Source organism: Passer montanus, unplaced genomic scaffold (assembly GCF_014805655.1).
Source record: "Passer montanus isolate IOZ18808 unplaced genomic scaffold, ASM1480565v1 scaffold18, whole genome shotgun sequence".
NCBI classification, from domain to species: domain Eukaryota; kingdom Metazoa; phylum Chordata; class Aves; order Passeriformes; family Passeridae; genus Passer; species Passer montanus.
In genome coordinates, this window is record NW_024365381.1 from 8,548,381 (window position 1) to 8,571,405 (window position 23,025).

Here is a 23,025-nt window from a genome sequence, read left to right on the forward strand (position 1 = left end):
TGATGATTCGAAGCTGGGAGGGCTGTGGAACTATTCAGAGAGATCTGAGGGCTGGAGGGATGAAGAGAGTGGAAACTTACTGAAATTCAAGAGAGTATGGGGTCCTGTGCCTGGGAAGGAATGACTTCCTGCACCAGTACATGCTGGGTGCACACCTGCTGCAAAGCAGCTCTGTGGAGAAGGACCTGGGGGTCCTGGTGGACAACAAGATGTCCATGAACCAGAAGTGCTCTTGTAGCCAAGAAGGCAAATGGGATCCTCAGGTTCATCAGAGCACTGCCAGCAGGTCAAAGGAAGTGATTCTGCCCCTCTGCTCAGCCCTGGTGGGGCCACATCAAGAGTGCTGTCCAGTTCTGGGCTCCTCAGTACCAGAGAGACATGGAGATTCTGGAGAGTCCAGCAGAGTATGACAAAGATAATGAGGGGCTGAAGCACCTCACTTGTGAGGAAACACTGAGGGGTCTGGGCCTATTTATCCTGGAGAAGATATGACTGAGAAGGGACCTCATCAGTGCATATAAGTGTCTTGAAAGGAGCGTGTCACAGGATGGATCCAGGTGTGCCAAGCAATAGGGCAAGAGTCAGTGAGCAGAAACTGGAACACAGGTAGTTCCAGCTGAACATGAGGAAGAACATTTTTGCTGTGAAGGTAACTGAACACTGGCACAGCTGCCCAAAGAGGCTGTACAGTTTCTTCCCCTGGAGATATCTGTAGCTGTCTCTACTCAGTCCTGAGTAGCGTGCTCCAAGGGACCCTGTGTTAGCAGGAAGTTTGGACAAGATGACCTCCAGTGGTCCCTACCAACCTGAACCATTCTCTGTGGGTGAGCAGGTTTGAGATTCCAGGTGTAGGACTTGACCCAAATTAACTGGAAAACAGTGAGGGGAGTGACTAATGATTGTACAATAGACAGGCATGTTTTTGTAATTCGCTGAGATGCATTTTTGCCTGTTTTATGCAAATACACAGATAATTGAGTAGATGGTTGTGAACCTGCTGACTTTAGTGTAGCTGAACTGCTTCATGTCTGGTGGAGACCTGGCCTGTATGAGAACATTACCTAATGCTGTATGAGAACATTCTCACCTGGCCTGTATGAGAACATTACCTAATGGAACTGAAAATAGATAAAAAGCTGCTTGAATCAATTTTTGCTATTTGAACTTGGGATATGAACATAGGAGAATTAAAATTACGTAGCTTTAATAGATTTTAGTGGTTACATTGCATTGATTTGCTGATAGTGTTATGTGAATCCTGGAGATATTTTTGTTGTGTTGTTAGGAGAGCTTGGGTCTTCATACCATGATGGTGTATGGTGTCAATACTGCCTCTGCCTGCTGAAGAGAGGATGCTGGAATTCTTGGAGCCTATTCAGGAGTGCAGTGTGTATATTATGAGGGACACGGTGGTCTCGTTTGAATAAACTATTCATGGATAAGATCAGCCATGGTAACTAGCCAATGTCATTGCAAAATCCAAATTATGTGCACCTGCATTGTGCTGATTAGGCCAAGGATGTCAAAAATATCACTTGTAATTAACAATCTCCTGGTTGCCAGCTGCCAGCTTGAGAATTAATTTTCTTTAAAAGGCAGCTTTCTGAGCTGCAATGAATCTGTCCCAAGTTTGAAGACATTTAAAGTAAAATTCAGCAAGTCTGCCTTCAAAAGCAGTTAAGCTGTTTTGGTTTTTCGCCTAATGTAATGGAGGGAAAAGTGTCCAATTTAGTCTGCTTGAACCATGGAACTGGAATGCATTAATGCCATTCTGGTTTATAAACATGGTGTTTGATATTCCAGATAACATTTCTAAAAACAGACAAGAAAGTGCTGAAACACTTGGGTAAGCAGTCAAAATGCAGAATAAGGTATATGAACCTACAATCATAAGATCATGCTTTAGTAAAATTTGTAATGCATCTTATTTGGGGTGAGCTATTTGACAGTTACTTTTTAAACACTTGGCACTTATGTAATACTTTACATTTTCTAATTAACAAAGCAAAAATAGCAAGGTGAAGTCATCCCACTGAAATCACATGTTGATGCAAACATTATAAAAATACCAGCCTGTGGAGTGAGGAAGAGAAGGATTGACAGTCCTTTTAAAAACAAACTGGTAAATGTTGATCTTAAAGGCACTGTTTTTACTGGAGCTGATCTGTGGAAGACTGACAAAAAAGATAGCAATATGCATGCACCTCTCCACCCAGCGTGGTATAAAGGTGTTCCAAATCAAGGCTGTAAAAGGACTGGCATGCCCTTTGGAAATTGGTGAGGGAGGATGGGAGAAGTAATCAGCCCTGAGTGTTCATGAACAGGAGAAAAACTCTGTCTTCTCTGTTCTTCAGCAGCAATTTGGGAAGAGTCACCACTTGAGCCAACAATTGAAGTGCAGAAGATGCTGCAACAGCGAAGAGCTCTTGAATGCTGTGGTGTAGTGGTGCTGTGCTCTGAAGTGTGCTCTGCTGGGTGGGAGTAGAGTTCAGTCTATAAAGGCCAGTTAAAATTGCCAGGCTACACGTGGTGTAGCCTTAGCAGTAACGTGTTTATATTATCTTCTGAAAGTAAGGGCTTGGTCTTGTGCATGTTTTTTTGTTCATTACACAAATTGGACCAAGAAATGGGTTAGTTTCCCTTCTGCCTGGACTTCTAATGTATTTGTACTGCAAGGGATGTCACAAAATGCTTGTTTCCACCAGCTCAATGCTGATGCATCCAGTTTCAGTCGTGTAGTTGTGACTGTGCCAGCACTAAAGCAGATGCTGTGTGGAAGTGCTTTATGCTTCTGTTTTATGTTCAGGAGAGGAACCAGAAATGCCTGTCTGCAGTCTTGTATCCTCATATATGGAGACTAGAAAACACTTTCAGACTTGTGGTTTGATTGTCATATAAGAAATTCACACCTGTTTTTTTTTCTTGCAAGTGCACATCTCCATAATCTGTTCTGATTTTTTTTTTTCTATGTAGTTGTTTCCTATGAAGCAGAAGTTGAAAGTGTTTTCAGTCAGGCAGATATGAAACAAAGTGCAGGCACACCATCTGGTTTCGTAGTAATGTCGTCTGTCATGCCAAGCAAGATTAGATTCTTAAGCTTGAGCAGGAGATCTGCAGGTGATAGGTGTTCCAGTTAAAAGCATTGCAAGTTCTTCCTTTTCAGCTGAAAGAGTGAGCACATGTTTGGAAGGATCAGTTGGCAGGACTATCCTCCACTGGAGATGTGCAAACAAGGTCTGATCGTCTGGTCACATTGGCAAGCAGGCAAAAAGGAAATTCCATGTCAAAGCTGATGGATAACTAGAAAAAAAAAAAATACAGTGTAAATTTTATTCAAGTCTTTTTTATTCTGTAACAATTTCACTCTTTATGGGTGCATAATGGGCCCACCTGAGATCAAAGTTCCATGTGCTTTGGTATTGTACAAACACCCAGCAAACAAATTAGTCTAAAGATAGGTGACATAGGATCAGAAGGGACATAAGGTCACACAGGGGTGCGGTGACCAACTTATAGTCACTCAGTGGTCATTGGCAGAATTGATCCAGGTGCTGTTGCTTTCTAATGCAGGGCCTAAGCAGCTGGCATCTTTGCTGTATGCTATTGCTATGAATCATTCTTTTTCCAGAGAGAACAGTTTAATTTTCATAATTTCAGAAGCCTTGTGAAATCCTTCTTGGGAAGTAATGTGATATGTTTAAAATGAAACTGTGTTGACAAAAACTTAATCTCTCAAGTCATCAGATGTATAAATAAAGTACTCGGCCTGAAAGCTGTGGTCTGTCTTTATCAAAACTATTTACAGCATTGTCATTGATTTCTGTGTCTAGATATGCCTGGATGGAAGTTACTTTTATTGCTACACAATATGAACTCAGTTGCTGTAAGAATCCAGACTGACTTTCTAATTTAGTGCTGGTATTAGTGATTCTGTTGTCAAAGTTCATGTGATTGATGAAACAGAATGTGGTCTTCAGGGATCCAGTGGAATTTTTTGTTAACCAATATGATTTCCATGCCTGGTACAATGAGGATTGAAACTTGTTCACCCTGCATTGTGCTGCTAAAAGATTTTGAAGTTTCTGCACTGAAAATCTTCAGTCAGTGGATTCATGGGAGAAGAAAGAAGGTGCCAGTTCTGGTGTCAGAGTGCCATGGAAACAGATGTTCACTGTTTTCCTTCTCTTTCTAGACTGAACAGAAGTATTGTTAGACCTGATGTTTTAAAATATAAACACTGAGTCAAGCTGGATCTCTGCAGGGCACAACTTCCCTCTTTTTACTCATCAGTCATTAGAGTTAGACTTACCTGGGTATACTCTGTAACTGTGAGCTTGACCTAGAAGGGGTTAAGGTCATGCTACACTTTGCCATCATCTGAAGTAAGAACTGAGATCTTAACCCCTTCAAACTCTGCTTGCAGAGCAATTTTTTTTCTTGTCTCTGAAGCGAGTAACTGATATGAGAAAGTTGTAATGCACACCTGGCTGTAAGCACTGGGACTGGAGGTAAAAGCTGAGTTTCAGGAAAGCACAGGAAAGAGTGTATCTGCCTCATCTGAACCACACAGAGGGGGGAGTTCATATGGATGACTGGATATTTTAGCATTTTCCTGGGAGAGTTACTCAGAGAAGAGGGGGTCATCACTTTTCCAAGTTGGTCACTGCTTGGCCTGAATTATTTGGTGATACTCAGCCGTCCAGTTTCAGGCTGTTAATGGCCTTTCATTGAGTGGACATTGTGCTCCAATGCTGGTTGAAAGAAGCTTCCAGGATCCTTAGATGACCATAAAAACAATTGACTAGGAAATTAGGCAGCTCTTAATTAACTGGCTTGTAATTTCATTGTCTGGGTTCATATTTGTCTTTAGGATCATGAGCGGTAGCTCCATACCTACCTTGTGAATGCGCAGGTAATGGTCTTTTATGCTTTATATTTATTTGTTTTGGGGGTTTTTCCCTCGCAGCTTCATGGGTCATCTGGTAGCTTTTGGAGGGGCAATGTAAGTGAGTTTTGCTTTGTAAGTGAGTTTTGTTTTTCTCTTTGTAGATGCTGGCCAAAGCAAGTGTCGATTAGAGAGAGCTCAAGCACTGGAACAGGCAAAGAAGCCTCAGGAAGCAGTCTTCATCCCAGAATGCAATGAGGATGGATCGTTCATGCAGGTAAAATTTCTATTTGCTTCATTCAGCCAGGCTTCAGGTGTCTGTGGGAGATTCAGTGTTAAGGCATGAGCCAAGTGATGATAGCAGAATGGCTGCAAAATCTGACCCAGTTACTTGGGTAAAAATTTGAAAGCTGGGAACTTCGTTAACCAAATGGAAGGTTTGATTCAGCCACAATACCTTAAAAGACATACACATATGCAATAGCAGGCAGCTCCAGTGCAATACAGAAAAAATGACATTGATTTTCAGCATTGCATAGAAAGAAAAACAGTTGTAGGGAAGGTCAATTTTTCCATGAAGAGGGGCTGTAAAGAGAGCTGTGGCTTACACACTCAGAGTAGGGTGGATGCAGCTGATTCTGATATTACCTCTTCTTCATCTATCCCAGGAAAAAAAGCAGTCTGTTCAGCCTGTTCCTTCTGCTGGTTACTTCTTGTACTATATGTCCTGTAGTGATTTGGAGGACTGGCAGAGAGGAGATGAGACTGCTTTGTTTGGGTTTTGATTCCTCACTGTTCCAGTTGCTGAAGTTTGCCAGAGCAGGGTAGAAATGAAGAGCAATACCTGGTTCCGTTACCACTAGCATATTGAGCAGTGTCCTAGTGTTGACTGAACTGGCTGTTAAAAATGGCTCATGCACAGTGTCCTGACACAGTTTAATGCTGTCTGCTTAGTTTTGCATGCATGTAAAAAGCCAAAAACCTGCAACCCTGTGACTTCTACTTTGTGGGTTTAGATAAATCACAGAATGTTTTTTGCCTAACCTTCCATACATTTTGTACTGCTCTAGATACCTTCTTTCTTGGAGAAATTTTAGGATACATTGGTTGTTTGCAAGGTCTTCTGAAGGTAAAAGAAAGTCCAAAACAAAATCAATATTGTCTTAAAAAAAGATGAGAACAGCAGAGAACTTTGGATTTGGTTCAAACATTTTGTGATGCCTGGGGGGATAGGAGAGGAAAGATTTTTTTTTGTGATAACCACCAAAAATTTTATTTCCCTCCTCAGTCTTACCCCCTCCCATTATCTGGTGTGTAGGAGTGTTTTTGTTTTGTTTTTGTTTTTTGATGGTGATGTAGAAAAAGTTATATTAATCCTGCAAACTCTGCATGCTTCTTTAGAGCAGCATTCTGTTTCTGTACTGTGTGGACCATCATGGTAAGGTTGGGAAAAGAGAAGATGGCTGTAGTTTCTAGCAATTGAAGTGCACTTTCAATTGTTGAAATTTGATTTTGTGTTGAGCTTCTCAGGTTCTGTTGGCACTGGAGGCTAATGTTTATAAAAGCTAGCACAGTGGGCCAACGTGGAACAAAGTGTTCCATGTTAAACTTCATAGTTCAAGAAAAAAGGGGGGAGGAAAGCAGACTTTGAAATGTCTATTGCCTGTCCATCAACCTCTTGGAGAGGAAAGTAGGTGAAATTTTTATCCTTATAAGAGATAAGGCTGGACTGATAGTATAGTTGATAAAACTTTGTTTCAGACAGGTTTATTTTGAAGGTTGGTACCAGTGTTTGGATTGTGGAGAAGTTGCTGGACTTTACCTTGGCACATTCCTTAGCCAGTGTTGGTTGCCAGTTGAAGGGCAGCATGAACTGCTTACAAAAATTGTGTGGTGTCAGTTGGCAGCCAAGTGATATTTCACATTCTTCCTCCATTCAGTTCTATCTGTGAACACTAAAGTGCTTTTGTTTTACCTGGCAAGATGAAGGAAGCCTCTGATCTCTTTGTATCTGGAATTAACTGAAATTCATATAATTCCTTGGTTCATAAAAATACCCTGTGTTCCACATACCTCATGAACCAGCTTCATCAGTTATATTGCAGCATTTAAGGTAATTGTCCCTGCATAAGATTTAAGTGAAAAATAATGTCCAAGAAAGCTAACTAGTTTCAACAGGCTTTTGAGACAAATATTTCCTTTCGCTTCTGGTCAAAAGGAATTAAATTTTGATTTAAAAAAAGATGTATAAAGACTAGAATTTTGGTGAACACTCTAAACAGTTTTGCTTCCAGCAACTCATGAATAGATTTCATCTGGTGGAGGTATTTTTGATACTGCTTCTCTTGTGCAGAGAATTGAAGCTCCTGGGTTCTGCTCTACAGGGAAACTGTGTTCTTGTGAAGTCCCTGAGGCCTTGTTGAAGTCAGCTCTGGGCTGTTGTGAGTTTATTCTGGTTCAATACCCAGGATGTTGCTCCATCTAGACTCCAAAATCTCAGATGGGAAATCTACAACAGAACAGCATCTCTCAATGAAGTTTCTAGGAAAAATACCCACTGTGCTCTTCAACAGGGAATCCCCATCCCAACAAGAGACTAAGCAGATGCACATGTTTCAGGGTATATAAAGTTGGCTAGGGAGACTTTTTCAACAACTTCCCCCTTTCTGTGTAACTGTTATTGAAAGGGAGTTTTATGTAGAGGAAAAATTCTGATCAAAGATGCATGCATATATTTAGAATATCAAATGTCTGAATTGTTACAGCACTCATTCAAGATGTAGATGACGTGCTTTCAGGTCATCTTGCTGAGCCAAATGAACACAGTAGGTATTCAGGCCCACATCAGTGTCCTTGCTATCGGACTTCAAGAGTCTGATTTTTAATTTAACTAACGAATTAGTTGTTGGAAGTTCTTGAAATTTTTGTAGGACTGAAAAACAAGAGCAGTACAGATGTGGGAGAATTAGATAGTAGTGACTATGTTCAGAAAACCTGCTTGGCCTTTACTAGATTGAACTTTACTTTTGTAGTTCATCATAATTATCTTGATTAAAACTAAACTGCAGTCATTCTGGGTAAACACTGAAAGTGGGGCTGTTCCTCTGAAAGCAGCTCAAGTTTGCCCTTTCCAGCTGCCAGAGCTGTAGCCAGATCAATGCTGAATTTGGGGCTGCATGCACTGCAGAGGGCATGGGGCTGCAGGGGCTGATGAGAACACAGCTCCTCTGCCACTCTGCAGGAGGAAGACCATGCTCACCTTCCTCCTGCTTCCCTGCAGGGTTAGATCTACCATAGTTAGATGTGGCAACAAAGGTGAAAAGGAGAAGGGCCTAAAGGCAAAGGCCTTAGTTTGGCTTGCATTTAAACCCTCTTGTAGATAGACATCATGCGTGTCTTAAAACACTTGTATGATCTGTCTGGTTTTCATTGTCTGTGAAATTATACCAGAATTAGTGCTGCCTCCAATTCTGTTGCTCGCTGATCAGTTTTCCAGTTTTCTTATGCATAACGAGGTATAATGGGGTTTGTGTACTGCATTTAGAGGAGCTGGCACTTGTCAATTCACTGGCTGTCTGTGCAACATGTGTGCTGCTTCCCTTATTGTTGAGTATATGTATTGCAAAAATCTTATCAAATCCCCTTTTAGTGCTACTTATGCATCTACAAATATGACATGGATTTCCAGGATGAAGAAGAGGTGTCACTTGCGGGCATGATGGGATGACTGTAAATGGGAAGCAGACTTGATTAATTCCTCTGGACTTGCTATGTCTTTATATTTCAATCTGTGTGGGGAATATTACTTCCTATAACAAAATCTCTCTACATTTAGCCCACAGTAATATAAGGAGGCAGATAAAATTTGAGTTATTCACAACATAAGAATGTTTGTTAGATACGAGTAATTTGATTAATTGTAGAAAACTGAGGTCACATACTGTTGTGCAGAACTAACCATGACTAAAACCAGTTTGTGTTCCCAAGACTCTTGCCTTTTTGCTGGTATGCTGTATTTTCCATAAATGCCATTCCTTTTCCATGCTGCACTTAACCTGCTGTGATCTGTTCTTCGTAAACAACAGGCACTAGTGGGTAATCTGCACACTTTCTTTTGCTGCCTAGTGCCATTGGGCTTGTTGCCATGGGCTGAGGGAGACTTGCATTCTTCATAGTTTTTCCCCAAGCAGTTGTTCAGAAAAGGTTGCTGAGATTTTAAATGGGATCTGTTTCAGACAGATTAATATGAACATGAATAATGTTAATCCTGCCTTGGGGGTGTAGTTTTGTGGGACTTTGTGGTCTTGCTGTTTGCTGCCACCTTCCACTGTCTACATGTGGTTTCTTTTCCTCACAAGTCTGCATAAAACTGAGGGCAAATCTCCTTGGAAAGTTTCTTTGAGTTTAGAGTTCTTAAAATCTGGCTCCTCGTGCAGTTATGATGTAGCACTGAGATTTTTCTTAAAGTGAGTGCATCAGTCATATGGTCTTACAATAGGTCTGATAGTCAGCCCCTCTTAGGCTGACTATCAGAGCAGTTCTGCTTTATCACATAGCTTCCATAGCATTACCACAACTTGTAATACAAGTCTGCTTGGAAAGAGTGATCTATATTATGGTCAACACCAGTAGTTTCACTCCACACGATGCTAATGCCCATTAAAATTCTGTTTTCTCCCAGGTTTCCCAAACAGCCCTTTCTAAAGATGTGGGGAACCCTTTCAGCTTTCAGTGTGACATTATCATCCAAGTCTGCTCCTCTGTATTGGCTAGTGTAGCATGATGCTGGGCAGAATTACAAACTCACTTCTTAATGCAGCAAGGTACTGTGTAGACATGTCCTTCATTCCCTGGATGCTGTCTGTTATTCCATTATTCAGTGTTCAGATTCCAGCAATACTAAGCTCTCAAAGAATTCACCTCTCCTTTCAGAAGAACACAGTCTATCTTGCTAGATTAAAAAAACTCTTTATAAAGCATCTGATTTTTAAATGGCAGGTAGTTCTGGTTTTTTAAATTAAAAGATATCCCTTCTATAAAAGATAGTAGCTGTAGCTTTCTGTGAGTACTGCTCTGGAGGTTTGCTGCTTAAACACTTGCTTTCTTCCTGTGGCTTTCATTGTGTTTCTCATTTGTATGTTATGCTAAAGATAAACCATGAGTGGGTAAGGAGGTAAGAACTTTGCTTATTTATGGCATTTCTTCAAAGAAGTACCAGTTGAGATAGCAAAGGAACTCTTAAAGAGAGAGTGGACATACTTAAGGGAGGTGACAATGTAAGGTCATTCTTAGCTTCAAAGTGTCACATTCTGTGTCAGAAGCAGAAAGCCTCTCTTGAGGACCCTTTTCCTGAACTAAAAATAACATATGTGCCAGCGTGTGTGATGGAGATGCCTTTGATCATGATTAAGATTCTTTTGCTTCAGATCATTTCTTTCCCTGGTTATATGAACAGTGAAATTCCCATGGAGGAAGCATTTCTTGAGTAGTGCATAGACTTGAGGGAGGTGGGTGCTGTGTAAAGCCCTGGTGGGAACATTTGCACAACACCATTTGTGAAGGATTTAATATGAGTGGAGAACAGAAAAAGTGACAAGAATTGTTTAAGGGGCTGCAGTCCCAAAGAGGCTGAAACACAAGATGCAGACTAATTCATAGCTCCCTTAAAATTGCCTATAAAGTTAAGGTAGCTTCTGACAATAATCAGCTGACTCCTAATGTAGCAAAAAGTATAACAAGATGAAGGGTCTAAGCATTACAGCAAGGCATGTGAACCAGAACAGAGGATCACCATGCAGAGTTGAGATAAACAGCCATCAGGCCAGTGTGCAGTTGTGTACCACTAACTTGGGTTCAGAGGACTTGTCTAGCTGAGCCTCAGAGGCTTGAACAAAGGAAAGACTTGATTAAAGAATTGCTGTGTCACACTGGCTTCTGCTCCCTGGGTCTGACTAGATGACCTGCTGGCTTGGAGCTATTTATTCAGCTGTTTTTACAGTGTTTACAAGGAGCACCTGGATGCAGCCAGGATTTGGAGCCTTGCCTGGTGCTATGAGTGCAGTCAGTAGCTCTGCTGCCTGCCCTTAGCCTCAGCAGTGCCATTCAAAACCTGGATGTGTTTTTTCTTTTCTCATAGAAGTATAGCTTTCAGTACAGAATTAATGTTCTTCCCTTCTCATCTCTACCCTCCATTGTGGAAGGAGCCAGGAAATCCCATCTATGATGGGATAGGAATGGGTTGCTAAACATTTCATCTGAACAGCAGTGAGAGGCTAGTCTGAGTACTCCGGTTGTCAGGCCAGTGCTTGTCCAAGGTTACTTCAAGCAAACTACCTCTTCTTGTAACTCCATGGAAACTGGTTTCAGCCATCACAGAATTTCTGCTTTGCCTCTGTTCTCTCCATCATATGTGTATACAATTTCTCTCTCACTTCCAGTTTCTATCTGAGCAACATCCCCTTGATCCTCATTTGTTCAATAGCTATAAAGGCATGCTGCTTGCTTGTCTAGAAGCTTTACTTAGAATCAGGTTCTGGCATTGCCAGTGAGATACTGAAGAAACCCAAAGAATGGCTTCTTTTCCCCCTGAGGAACTTGAGTCAGAGTTATCACCCAATGACTACTCTTTTAATGCTTACATATTGTAAGGAATTTTGAGAGCAGGTGTTTAATCATATGGCCAGTATATTGGCTGCTGTTTGATTTAACACATTGCAATGGCAGGGTGGAATAGGGAAACTGCTACTACACTTTTAATTTGGGGAGTGGTGATATAGAGCAATTTTTCTTGGGTTTGTCCCTCATGCTTTTCATCCTTCAGTTGAGACACAGGTAAGATGACCTATCTCTCCATGAAAAATAGGAACAGTGTCCTTCTGCATGATCAGGGATTTGGCTGCTTGCAGTGCTTTAAAATGCAATTAGATTTTTTAAAAAATATATGTAGATGTTATTGGGGAATCTGTTGAAGACCTTGAATTATTTACAGGTTTTATTTACCTGATTTCCTATTGTGTAACTTACAATACAGCTGTTGGACAGGTGTGTGTTAATCTGAGATACCAAATTCTGTCATGTGCCTTTCCAGCAGTAACAGGCATTCTGTAGGTGCAGCTTGGTTAAATCAAGTCTATTAAGTATATAAAATTGTATTTTAGTATATAAGATTGTATTTCCTTTGCCTCAGTGCTTAGCTTTAGAAGACTGAGAGCCAAAAAAGTCAAACACACTTTTTCTAACATGTATTTTGATAGAGTCAAAATTAACTCAATAACTGAAGATTAGATCTGTGCAGTAAACATCTGTCATGCTTTTGCATACTTACTTTCCTGGTGATAAGTGTTTCTCACTACTTTGGGACTAGGATGAGAATGAGGTTGAATTTTGGGTTGACAATTGAAATTTTATTTAGAAATAAAAGCTCAAATATAAGATCAATGGAAAATTTTAAAGTAAACCCCCAAATTTTGGATATTTACTGCCAGAGGTGCTCTGAAATAGTTGACATTTTATGTTTGTTTACACACAGTGCTTAGAAAGGGTACTGGATCAGCTGTTGCCTTTACACTTTTTTCAGTGTTATACCAGTCTTATGTAAGTGGTGAAGAGTTTACTTTCTTTCCCAGTCTTTAAGCTGCAAACTCTAGGCTGTAGGCCACTGTTGTTATGACCCTGTTATGAATTGTGCTGAGACCTGGTCAGGTATCATGCTGAAAGGTCTCAGTGCGAGGACATTCAGGAAAAACAATTGCACTGATTCTGGAGATTTCTGCAGTGCCCATTCTTCATGGGTAGATGTCTGATCTTCGGGATAATGGCTGAGCTTTAATTGCAGCTGTTATCTGTAGAAGGGAAGTCCTTTTGTACTGCAGTAAAACATATGGTTGTGGTTGTTGTGAAAGTGCTGAGTGCTGTCAGTCTCAGATTTTTTTTCTCCCTTTTTTTAATGGCAATTTCTTTCTTAATGGCACCAAGGCGGGGGGAAAGGTCATGGGATACCAGTCCAAGGAAGACTAGCATTTCTTAGCCTAGTTATTTACAAAATTACTTCACTTTTTTTCATGGATGTAATGTGCTTGGCTTGCATAAATGAGTGTGTGTAATTCGCAGCTCTCCACTGAGCTGAGTTACATAACATACTTAGTTAATGCATCTATCCTGAATTTATGTTAATATATTTTTTCAGGACTCCTCTGCCATGTACTTTATTTTTCTGAAGGCTTGGCTAAAGGACTATCAAGTGACTAATACTTGAGTTTTTTTAAATGCTGGGTACACTGGATTTTTTTATATAGTGTAACATGGAATGGTCTTGCCCTAAAAATGAGACCCTATCCTGGCATTTAGCTCTATCCCTTGGTAGGATTTTTAGAATTAATGCAATGTAAAGACTGCTTCTTGTGCTGTTGGGAATGCAGTCTTGTGTGTGTGTGATCAGCAAAGATAAACTCTAAACACAAACCCAAGCAGATCCATCACATTTATTTTGAGTGTTCAGTTGATTTCATTGAGCAATAACAAATATTTTCTAACTTGATTATTGCTTATTGTAGTCATAATACTTTTGAGTAATTTGGAATCAATATTGTGATATATTGAGAGAAGAAAAATTAATCTGCAAATAGCAGTGACAGGGACTGCAGTAACATGGGTACATGAGATGACTGTTGATTTTGGCTACTAAAAGTAAATGCTTGAGGCAAAATGATTGATTTGCACTTTAGTAAAACCCAAGATAAACAAGTAAAACCCAAGATAAACACGACGTACTGTGTTATAATTGCTCTTAGATCATGTTTTATGTGATATTCAAAGCCTTTTAAAAAAACTGTCATTAAGTCTCTGAACAAACTTCGCTACCTTAGGGCATTGAAGCCAGCTGTCAGCGAGGGGGAATGACTGGTTTTGCTCTGAAGGATCCTTAATGAGGGGACCAGCACAAACACCCCATCACTTTTCTCTTCTCTGTGAAGAGGACTGGAATTGGAAATTGGTTTCAATGAACTTGTTTGGAAAAAGAGAGAACGGTCAGAATTCATTTTACAAGTAAAATAAAAGGCAGCTTCTGAAATGGTGTCATTTAATGGCTTTTTTTCTGAAATGTATTGAAGGAGCCATCTCTAGGTTATAGTAACAGGATGCACTTCTCTACTATTTAAAGGTATTGATGTGCACATTTAACTCCATCTGAAAGTATGCTGGTTAGAAAGAATTTTGGGACTGGTTAGTGTTTACACAGATGCCTGTACAATGGTAGTTTACTTTGATCTCAAAGATGTCAAAGGCATCCTGAATTTCATCCAGTTGCCGGCTACTCTGGAAGCTGAGGCAAAGGATGTTGTTAGATTTGTTAGGCTGAATGAAATTTTAGTGGTGCTGAATTAATATCTACATAGATGTTATGAAGATCAGTCTGCTAGATCAGAACTTATTTATTCTTACTTGAGAGGTTCTGTATCTGAATTTGTAATTGTGGTCTCTTTCTGTGGTGAAGGAAGGAACTGGGCAACTCTAGATGTTCAGTTCAGAAGTAGAGCTTTAAAGTCGATCAAGATGAATTTTAAACTGTGTACCTTTTGACTCACTAGAACCTTCCTCAAATGTTCTTAAGTCCACGTGAATATATGAGGAGCAAGCATGTTGGGTCTTGCTCCATCTGTGTAGTTTGACATAATGACACAATAGAGCTTAATCTACCGGAGAAGGTTTGTTAACCAAGTCAGTATTGTGCTTTTCCAGTCATGTTACTGAACAAAATGCTTCTGAAATGCCTACAGATGCTGCTCTCAAGCAGTGGCTATAGAATTTGGGATAGGGTGACCTTTCCATAACCCAGCTGGGATGCAGTGGGACAAGTTTTTAATAGTAAATAGTAAGTGGGATGTAGCAGAGGATGGAATGAACTGAGACACAGCTGCTGTATCTCCCAACTAAAGTGTTCTCAGATGGTTACTTGTAACTTTTGCCTCCTGAATTTTCAGCTACAGGAGTTGGAGTAGGAGAAATCTCCTTCCTTTGGGTGGGGGGGAAGTGTGGGAAGAAAAGGTAATGATATCAGAGGAAGTCTTCTGTAAGACCTCGTTGCCCTGAAGCATGTGTTTGTGATTCCTCTGGGTTGGGACTTCCAATAAGATGCTGAATGATAATAAAGTGGTTGGTGATAGAGTGAGAAATGAAATGCCTGCTCTTTGTTTTATTAAACAGGTGCAGTGCCATACCTACACTGGATACTGCTGGTGTGTGACACCTGATGGAAAGCCTATTAGCGGCTCTTCTGTACAGAACAAAACTCCTGTATGTTCAGGTACTGTGGGAGTGGCTTCAGCAAATACTAACTTTATAACCAGAGGGTTGGGGTGAATGCATCCTTCTGAGAGCCTAATCTTCCAGGTGACTTGGCCAGTTTACCCCACTTAATGCTGCACTTTGGACTCTGGCATGTCCACCCTGCAATTAGGATACAGACACTTCTGCGAGGCTCAGTAAGAAAAAAGCACTAAGGTGACAACCTGTGGCAGCCAAGACAAGAGCCAGTGTTGCTGTGTACACCAACACTAAAGATTTGCTGAACAGATGGGATAACTTTTTTCCATGAGCTATATTGTAATGAAATGGTTCTTGGGCTGTATTTTGTGGAACATGGAGTAATTTTTTTGTACAGAGTGATTTCAGTTAATTCCTGAAGGTGGTCCTCTGCAAAACTGTCAGTTTCTGGGGTCCTGCTGTTATAATGAATTTGGGTCTTTTGGCCACGTTGCTTAGTTTAGGATCCCTGTGTTTGTGTCATGGTGTGGACAACACTGGGCTTGCGCCACAGCTCACAAGAGGGTGGTTCAGACCCGGGCTGTTACTCATGTTTATTAAGTGATGTGTTTCTGGGCACTCAGCCTGACATTACTTTGTTGCCCAGCAGTTTATTGAGACCAAAACCATAAGTTTCTTTAAAAAAGAGTAAGATTTTTTTTTTCTCCTCCACACCATTTGATATGGTAGTCTATGGCTCAAGTGGAATGAGGTTGGGCTCCAGATTTTCATATGGCCCTGACCAATAGTAGTCTAGTTTTGTGAGCTGTTGTGAACAGTCCTGCTGTGACAACACCACAGTAAACGCAGGGTTGTTCTGTACTTTGGGGAGAATTGAAGGACAACACTGAAATTGTGCTGCCCTTCTCACTTTCCTGTCTCCCCCCCGCAAAAAATTAAAGAAGAAGGAAAAGGCAGTAAGCATAGGAGTTTGTTATAACATGTTTAGTGATGCCACATGGCTTCATACTCTACAATCTGCACCTCAGGGGTTTTTAGTATAGTTCTGTCACACCTTGCAGCATTTACCCTTTAGGTTGGAGCATGACAGCAGTCAAACCTTTGGGATTTTGATTTTTTTCTCACCTTATACAGTGTCCTCTTGGCTGTAGGGTGTTCTGTGGTAATAAGCAAACTTGCACTTATTACTTGTGGTAATAAGTGACTTGCATAAGGGTTTGAGTTGAGTGGGAGAGCTGTCTGAGAACCAGTGACCCAATGTACCTTGAGGAGATGCTTGGTTTTTCACAGGCATGTGGAAAGAAAAAAAATTAATATCCTATTTTATTAGTGCAATCCTACAATAATTTGGCTTAAACCTTTAGAATATGACACTATGACACCATTTCCAGTATATCATTTTGGTAGGGCTTGTTTAAGACTTTTACTGATCTATTCAGTTAGTCTTGTGCTGCTTATGAAATTGTGTTGCAGAAAAGTGAAGTCATTTTGTACTGTAGGACACAGATGTTAGACATATGATGACTGAGTTTGTGCTTACTACTTGTAATTCAGCTGTAGATCTGTGATGAACTGATATGCAAGTGAAAGTGTCCAGGCAATAGTTTTTTAGAGTTTGTTTTGATCAGATTCTTGGGGCTGTCAGGGCTACCTTCTTTAAAGATGACTTTTGATCCATGTTTCCTAAATGTTCAGTAATCATTGGAATTGTGTAGTAATGGTGCATGGAAGAATCAGTTTCCTGTGTATAAAGCTATTAAAAAAAACAAAAAAAAAAACCAAAATAACAACAAACAAACAAAAAAAAACACCAAAAAAACTTGTCACAGATTTCTATACATTTTGGTAATGGATTTATTTGAAAAGCTTTTATTACCTGTTCAAATTTTAGTAGAAAACTGTGATGAAGCACTAAAGCAGAGTGCAGAACCAAGCATAGAATCGTATATACTATGTAAAGATCGTAGTTATAGTAAACAACCCAAGATATGTTCTGTTCAAGTACATGCTGGATCTTATTCAGTGTCCCATTTCAAACAGCTGGGGATGTTCAGGGGTTGGTTGAAATCCATTTTCTGCAAATTGTCCCACTTAATCCCTTTCCTCTGGAATACTGTGCTTGCATTCCCTGCACACTCTCCCCATCTGCTTTTGATTTGTTCTTCCTGACATTTGCAAATGAAAGAAGTGACTCTTACTGATCTTTCCTTCTTGCTCTTGGATTTATTCCAGGTTTCTTACTAACATGATGCTCTGTTGAAGTCTTTCAAATCACTAGATCCAGCTACTAAAGACTTCTTGTTTACCCTTATCCCAATTTAATGTCTTCATGCATAAAACTTCCTTATACTTTTCAATTTGGTTGAAGCCACAGGCTCTCTGAGTCTTAAATGGAACTGTTGACAAGTAAAATAGATGCTTTATGGGTTGAGATATTGACTGTATTATTGTGACAGCATATGCTCTGTGTGATCATGCAGCATCTAAATGGATATATTTTCTTCTTTTTTTTCCTCACTTTAGGTTCTGTAACTGATAAACCATCAAGCCAGGGTAATTCGGGAAGGAAAGGTGAGTGGAGTCCTGTGCTTCACCAACTTTTGTAACAGCAGCTGCCCAGCCAAGTCCCTTAAGACAACTCAGAACATGGGTTCCTAACCAGCTCCAGGGTGCAGGGGTGGATGTGCCACTAGAGCTCCCCTTTCAGGAGGAGGAATAAGGTGACTGTTCTGCTCCCTGTGGAGTAGAAAAGCGTGTTCTCTGCTCTGTGCTTCTCAGCTAAGTTGAAGTACAAGAAATCTGAGCTTCCCAAAAAATGGATGGTCCAGAATAACCTCTGCTTGTTCACCTTGAAGTAATATGCTGAGCATTTCTCAGTAAAATCCCTAGAAATTAGGAAGGCTGTCAGTATGATCTGTATTCTGGGAAACAGGAGTGCCAGTGTCATGGTTATGGCTTTGTATGTGTTGAAAGTTGGGGTTTTTTAACAGAGCATAAAACTCTCTGGCTAATTGGAGCAGTGCTGAATTAAACCTTACCAGTGCTTGGAAACCTCACAGGCATTGATGCTCCTTCTTTACACTCCTGTCTTCAGTCCTTGCCCTTCCTGATCAAGTCATTAGGTGGGTCATTGTTCTTCTCCTGTGAGTATTCACAGCTGTTCCCTGTGTCCTCTGATTTGCATTTGCTGCAATGGTTTTGGGAGGGTTGACCACTGAAGTATATATAGAGGAGCACTCAAATATGTCTTTAGGCCTTTTCCACACCCTAATTTTCAGCCTTTTCCCCTCCTAGCCCCAGTGGAGAGTCAGCTTTTGAGTGTATCTCCGTACTCCAGGAAAGCTGTGCTGAATGCATCCTCACTTCTGCTGGTGAGGATGAATGCTCTTTCCTGGGAGAAGTTCCTGTTTTGATAACCAAAGCAGGATTTTGAGTGCTAACTGTGTAAACCAGTTATTCCTGACACTTCAGAATGAAGGAAAACACTGACTTTGATGCCAATACTTTGAGGGACATCTTCCATGCTTGGAATGTCAATCAGGTCCTGAAAACACTTAATGGGGATTCAGAGTAGAGATGTATTTTGAGCACATCTGCTCTGCAGCCTATTGCTTGTATATAATAGCTTAAGTTAAGGAGAAGAAATATGCAAGGAAAACTACTTAGCTGAGACTGAATGCTGAAGCCTGTTTCTTATTTTAAGTAAGGACATGTCTCTTTAAACCTCTAATTATGCATTAATGTGTAATTGGCACCTGAACACATGGTTATAATTCTGTTAATGCAATCATTGCCAGTCTAGCCTGAAGTACAAGCAAATCAAATAGCTCTTGAAATCTGCATTATTTTGGAGTTATTTGTAGGCTTTTTACCTGGGTAGTCCTGGTCTGTTCTAGAATTGAAAGCAGCTGACATTGGATTTCATGAGAAACAGGAGCAAAAGGGGAAAACATCTGAAATTGTTTTTTCTTCTGCACTCCCTTTATTAACTGAGGGGTTGGAACATGCAAAAAGAAAACTGTAAATGGTATGAACTAATTTAAAATTTGTAATATAAATTGATTCTCCTTGGCGCTGCCTGTGGCATCCTGTTTTAAGGATGATATGCTTGGTCCTGTGGCTGCAGAAATGTCCTGTGCAGTAGCTGTCAAAGGGGAAACATTTCCCTTTGGGCCAGAATGCTTCAAGCAGTCATATAAACTTTCTGTCTCCTGCAGTTCTGAATCTGTTCATATCTGCTAGAAACCCACACATAAGCAAGTCTGGCCCTATTCCATTGTGTTAGAAAAATACTTATGAACAGCTATTTAATGGATCTTTGAAAATCAAGAGGGCTTTTAGAAGATGTAATAATTTGGTTTAAAATTTGATGGACGCAGCATTACTTTTTCATCTTGTGTGAAAATGACTAATCTAAAGATGAATTCATCCTTCTTATCATTTTTTTTCCTTGCTTTAAGTTACCTTGATTCAAAATTCCGGTATCAGGTCCTGTTGGAAGGAAGCTGGAATCAAGAACAGCCTGGCTTTCTTGAAGCAAGGTGGTTGCTGCAGGTCTGGCTTCTCTGAATACTGGTGGCAAGCCATCATGCACATAACTATTTGTTCTATCTGGGTGTTCAGACACTTGCTGCAAAGATTGCCCTTTGCAAGGTGACAAAAGGGGCAGGATGAAGAGAGGTCCAGCAGGCACTGGGTCAGTGATGACTCTTCTGTTGCAGAGGCACAGCCTGGAAACTTCTGATACCGCTTTGGGCAACTGCCATCTGATTTGGGAGCTTTTGGAATTTTCCCATTGCACAGCAGACTCCCCCCTCTCTCCATCCCTGGGTGAGGGTCTTATAGTCAAGGAGCATATCTGGCACAGAATAGGTACTCTGAGGAAGACAAAGACTAGCTAAGACTTTCAAAAGTGATTTTTTTTTTTTCTCATTCATACAGGAATGTAAAATATGAGCTAATAAACTTCGTGCCTTTCAAGTCTTCAGGGCAAAAGGGTGGAGGCTGCTCTGCCTTAGAAACAGCGTGGATGGGTAGGCTTATGCTGCTGGGTAATAAATGAAGACTTTACTAGCACATTAGCTCTCCTTTAGAAGAAACAAATTAATACTGGAAGGAGAAAAAGGCTGGTTATTGGTAATAACTCTTTCTCCAGATCTTTTTCCCTCTTTTCCTTCCTGTTGAGCTCTAATTTCTGGGGCTCAGTAGGTGTGTACCAGAGTACCTTCTTGGAGTACCAGAAGATATGAGGTAGCACATGATTCTGCTCACAGGCTCTCTTGTTACTGATGGGAAGAAAACAAAATGGCTTTATGTTCATGTGGCTTGGCATGTAGTTCCAGAAAGTGGTTCTGTGGAGCTTTCTACAGAGAACAGGCAAGCATGCTGGCAAGAGGTACTTCTTATTTCTAAATTCCGTGCTCTGGTTATCCATTTTTATATTGCTGCTGTTGCTGTATGATGCAATGCCAGTTAATCATACAATTTGCCCAATAAGGTAATTTAAATCAAATTAAATTGGCACCAAACCTAAAACTTTAAAATAGGCCATATTGATTTGTTCTGTGTCTGAGAAGTGTTCAGTTGCTGGGAGGCAGAGCAGACCTGGGCCTGAGGAGATGGATGTGTGTTTGCATGAGGTGGAATGGGAACCTAGGCCCTCCAGGGCACGCTTGCTTTGTGACTTTTCAGCTCAGACACTTACCAATGTCCTTTTTGTGCTGAATTTTTCCCACAAGTGAAGAACAAGTTCCCAAGAAATGTAATTGCTCTTCTGTGAGATTAGGGTATCCAGAACCTGCAGATTTCTTTTGCTCTTTGTACAGTCCTTTCTCATAAGGAGCTTCTTGCATTAATTTTCTCCAGTTGCTGCTTAGTTTGATGATCCTGAGACACTAGGAAAATGCATGCTGTCCTCTAGAGGTCTGGATCTCCCCAGTCTCTCCCACTAGGATGTTGTTAATGTTTTAAGAAGCAGTGAAAGGCATCCTTGGAGCCAACCTTACTGGATTTCTTCCCTGCCTAAAGAATGCAGAGCATTCCTTTCCAGCCACAGGGATATTGTGCCATACTTTGAGACAAAAGAAGTAAACATGGAACAAAATAAAGTTTTATTTTCTTTATCTGGGAAGTGTTGGGGTTTTAGCTCAGATTTAGCATATTGCAATCAGGAGTAGTGTCTTTTACAGTCACCAAGAAGGTTTTAAAAGTAGTCTGCCTAGGAATCAGAGGGATGTAAAAAACAACCATGTAACTGCTTATCTCTGTAAATTCACCTGGTCTTCCGTCTTAAAACTGGAAACAGAAAATCAAAAGTGAGCAAAGAGGAAGTATATTGAAGCGGGGATACTGGTTCATTAGTGCTAGTTTACTGTTCTGGACACTGTATGGTACCATTTTTAAACCATCTGAATGAAGGAAATGGAAAAGGATGGATCCCAGTAATGTGGGATTTAAAGGTGATACAACTGCAGTGTAAATTTGGGCTGGAGTACCTTTCAGTGTCAGTCATGAAGAGTCTTGAGTGATATGAACTCCCTTTTTCTTGTATAAAGTCTTTAGCAGTGCAAAATGTTCCAGGCCTGTTTTGACTTGTCTTGTTTCCCTATTGCAAAAGCTGACAATAGCATCTGCAATTGCCTGAACAGTTGTTGGTGAAATGTAATGGCCCTGCAGAAGAGCAAAGCCCAGGCTGAGCTTGTTGTACACTCACTATCTTACATGTTGACATGACTCTCGTATGGAGCTGCAAAAAACCTTTTCTCTTTGAGTTTGCAGCATGCAAGAAAACAGTGAAACAGTTTGAGAAACCTAAGATGAACAACTTGAAATTCCTGCTGAGAAACCTAAGATGAGCAACTTGAAATTCCTGCCAATTAAACATGTAGAATTGGGTTCCTTTTTGTGGGTTTAACTGTCAGAAATTAGTTTAAAGGCAGGCTTTGTTGGCAGGAAAATTCTGGGCTGCAATTGTGGGCTAGTTGGCCCATTCTGTGGCTTTTTTCGTGCTTTTTTCCAAGAGTCTTACCTCTAGAAAATGCTAATGGCCCAGTTATGCAGCCAAGAGACTGAGCAATTTGAATCAGTAATGAGCCATTAGTGTGAGTCAGTAATTAGGCTGAGCGGTAAAGGGCGAACACTCTCCTCAGGCAAACCCAGGCGAAGGAGGCTTGTGCTGAGGAAAATAAATGGAGCCACTTGTACCTGGGGACCTGGAAGCTGTGTCTGCTGGTGGTAAGAAGTCAGGTGCAGCTGGCCCTAACTCACCTGCCCTCAGCTTGCAGGGAGAGGAGCATGTGGCCTCCACAGGATGTCTCACAGAAGACAGATAATACCTGCCAAATTGAAATGTGACTAAAACATCAGACTGGGACTTTGGTCTTCACTTTCTCCAGGTCTTTCTGGATTCAACTCAGTACTATATAGAAACACAATATTATACTTATTATAATATAATATAATAATATTATAATAATACTATTCTTATTATAATATATTATAATAATATTATACTTATTATAATATAATAATATAATAATATCATACTTATTATAATATAATAATATTATACAATATTATACTGAAACACGATACTATATTGAAACTGTATTGAAACACAACTGTGCTGTTACACAGATTGAGCTTCAGCTGTGTCTCCAGCCTCATAAACACTGAGAAAATGCATTGGTGTCTTTAGCAATTAGTGGAGAATACAGCAAATAAAGAGAAATATTGTGTGGCCTTCATCGATAAGATGAAGTAAATACAAGTTTACCGAGGAAGTATGAAGTCAAGTGATGGTTCTAGTTGGTGAACACCATCTCGTGTTTAATTTCTTGTAGAACATTAGCAGGTAGCAAGTCTGCAGAGCTACCCAA

General features: G+C 40.4%; 1 protein-coding gene across 5 annotated transcripts in view; it reads left to right on the forward strand.

Moving 5' to 3' along the window:
- Nucleotides 1–23,025, forward strand: part of SMOC1 (SPARC related modular calcium binding 1) — a 166,714-nt gene that overhangs the window by 81,617 nt on the left and 62,072 nt on the right. For all 5 annotated transcript variants that reach the window (XM_039705088.1, XM_039705087.1, XM_039705085.1 and 2 more), the window contains 3 exons: nt 5,050–5,162; nt 15,089–15,188; nt 17,672–17,719. In XM_039705088.1, coding sequence (XP_039561022.1) covers nt 5,050–5,162; nt 15,089–15,188; nt 17,672–17,719 — 261 coding nt within the window. The remainder of the gene's footprint in view (nt 1–5,049; nt 5,163–15,088; nt 15,189–17,671; nt 17,720–23,025) is intronic.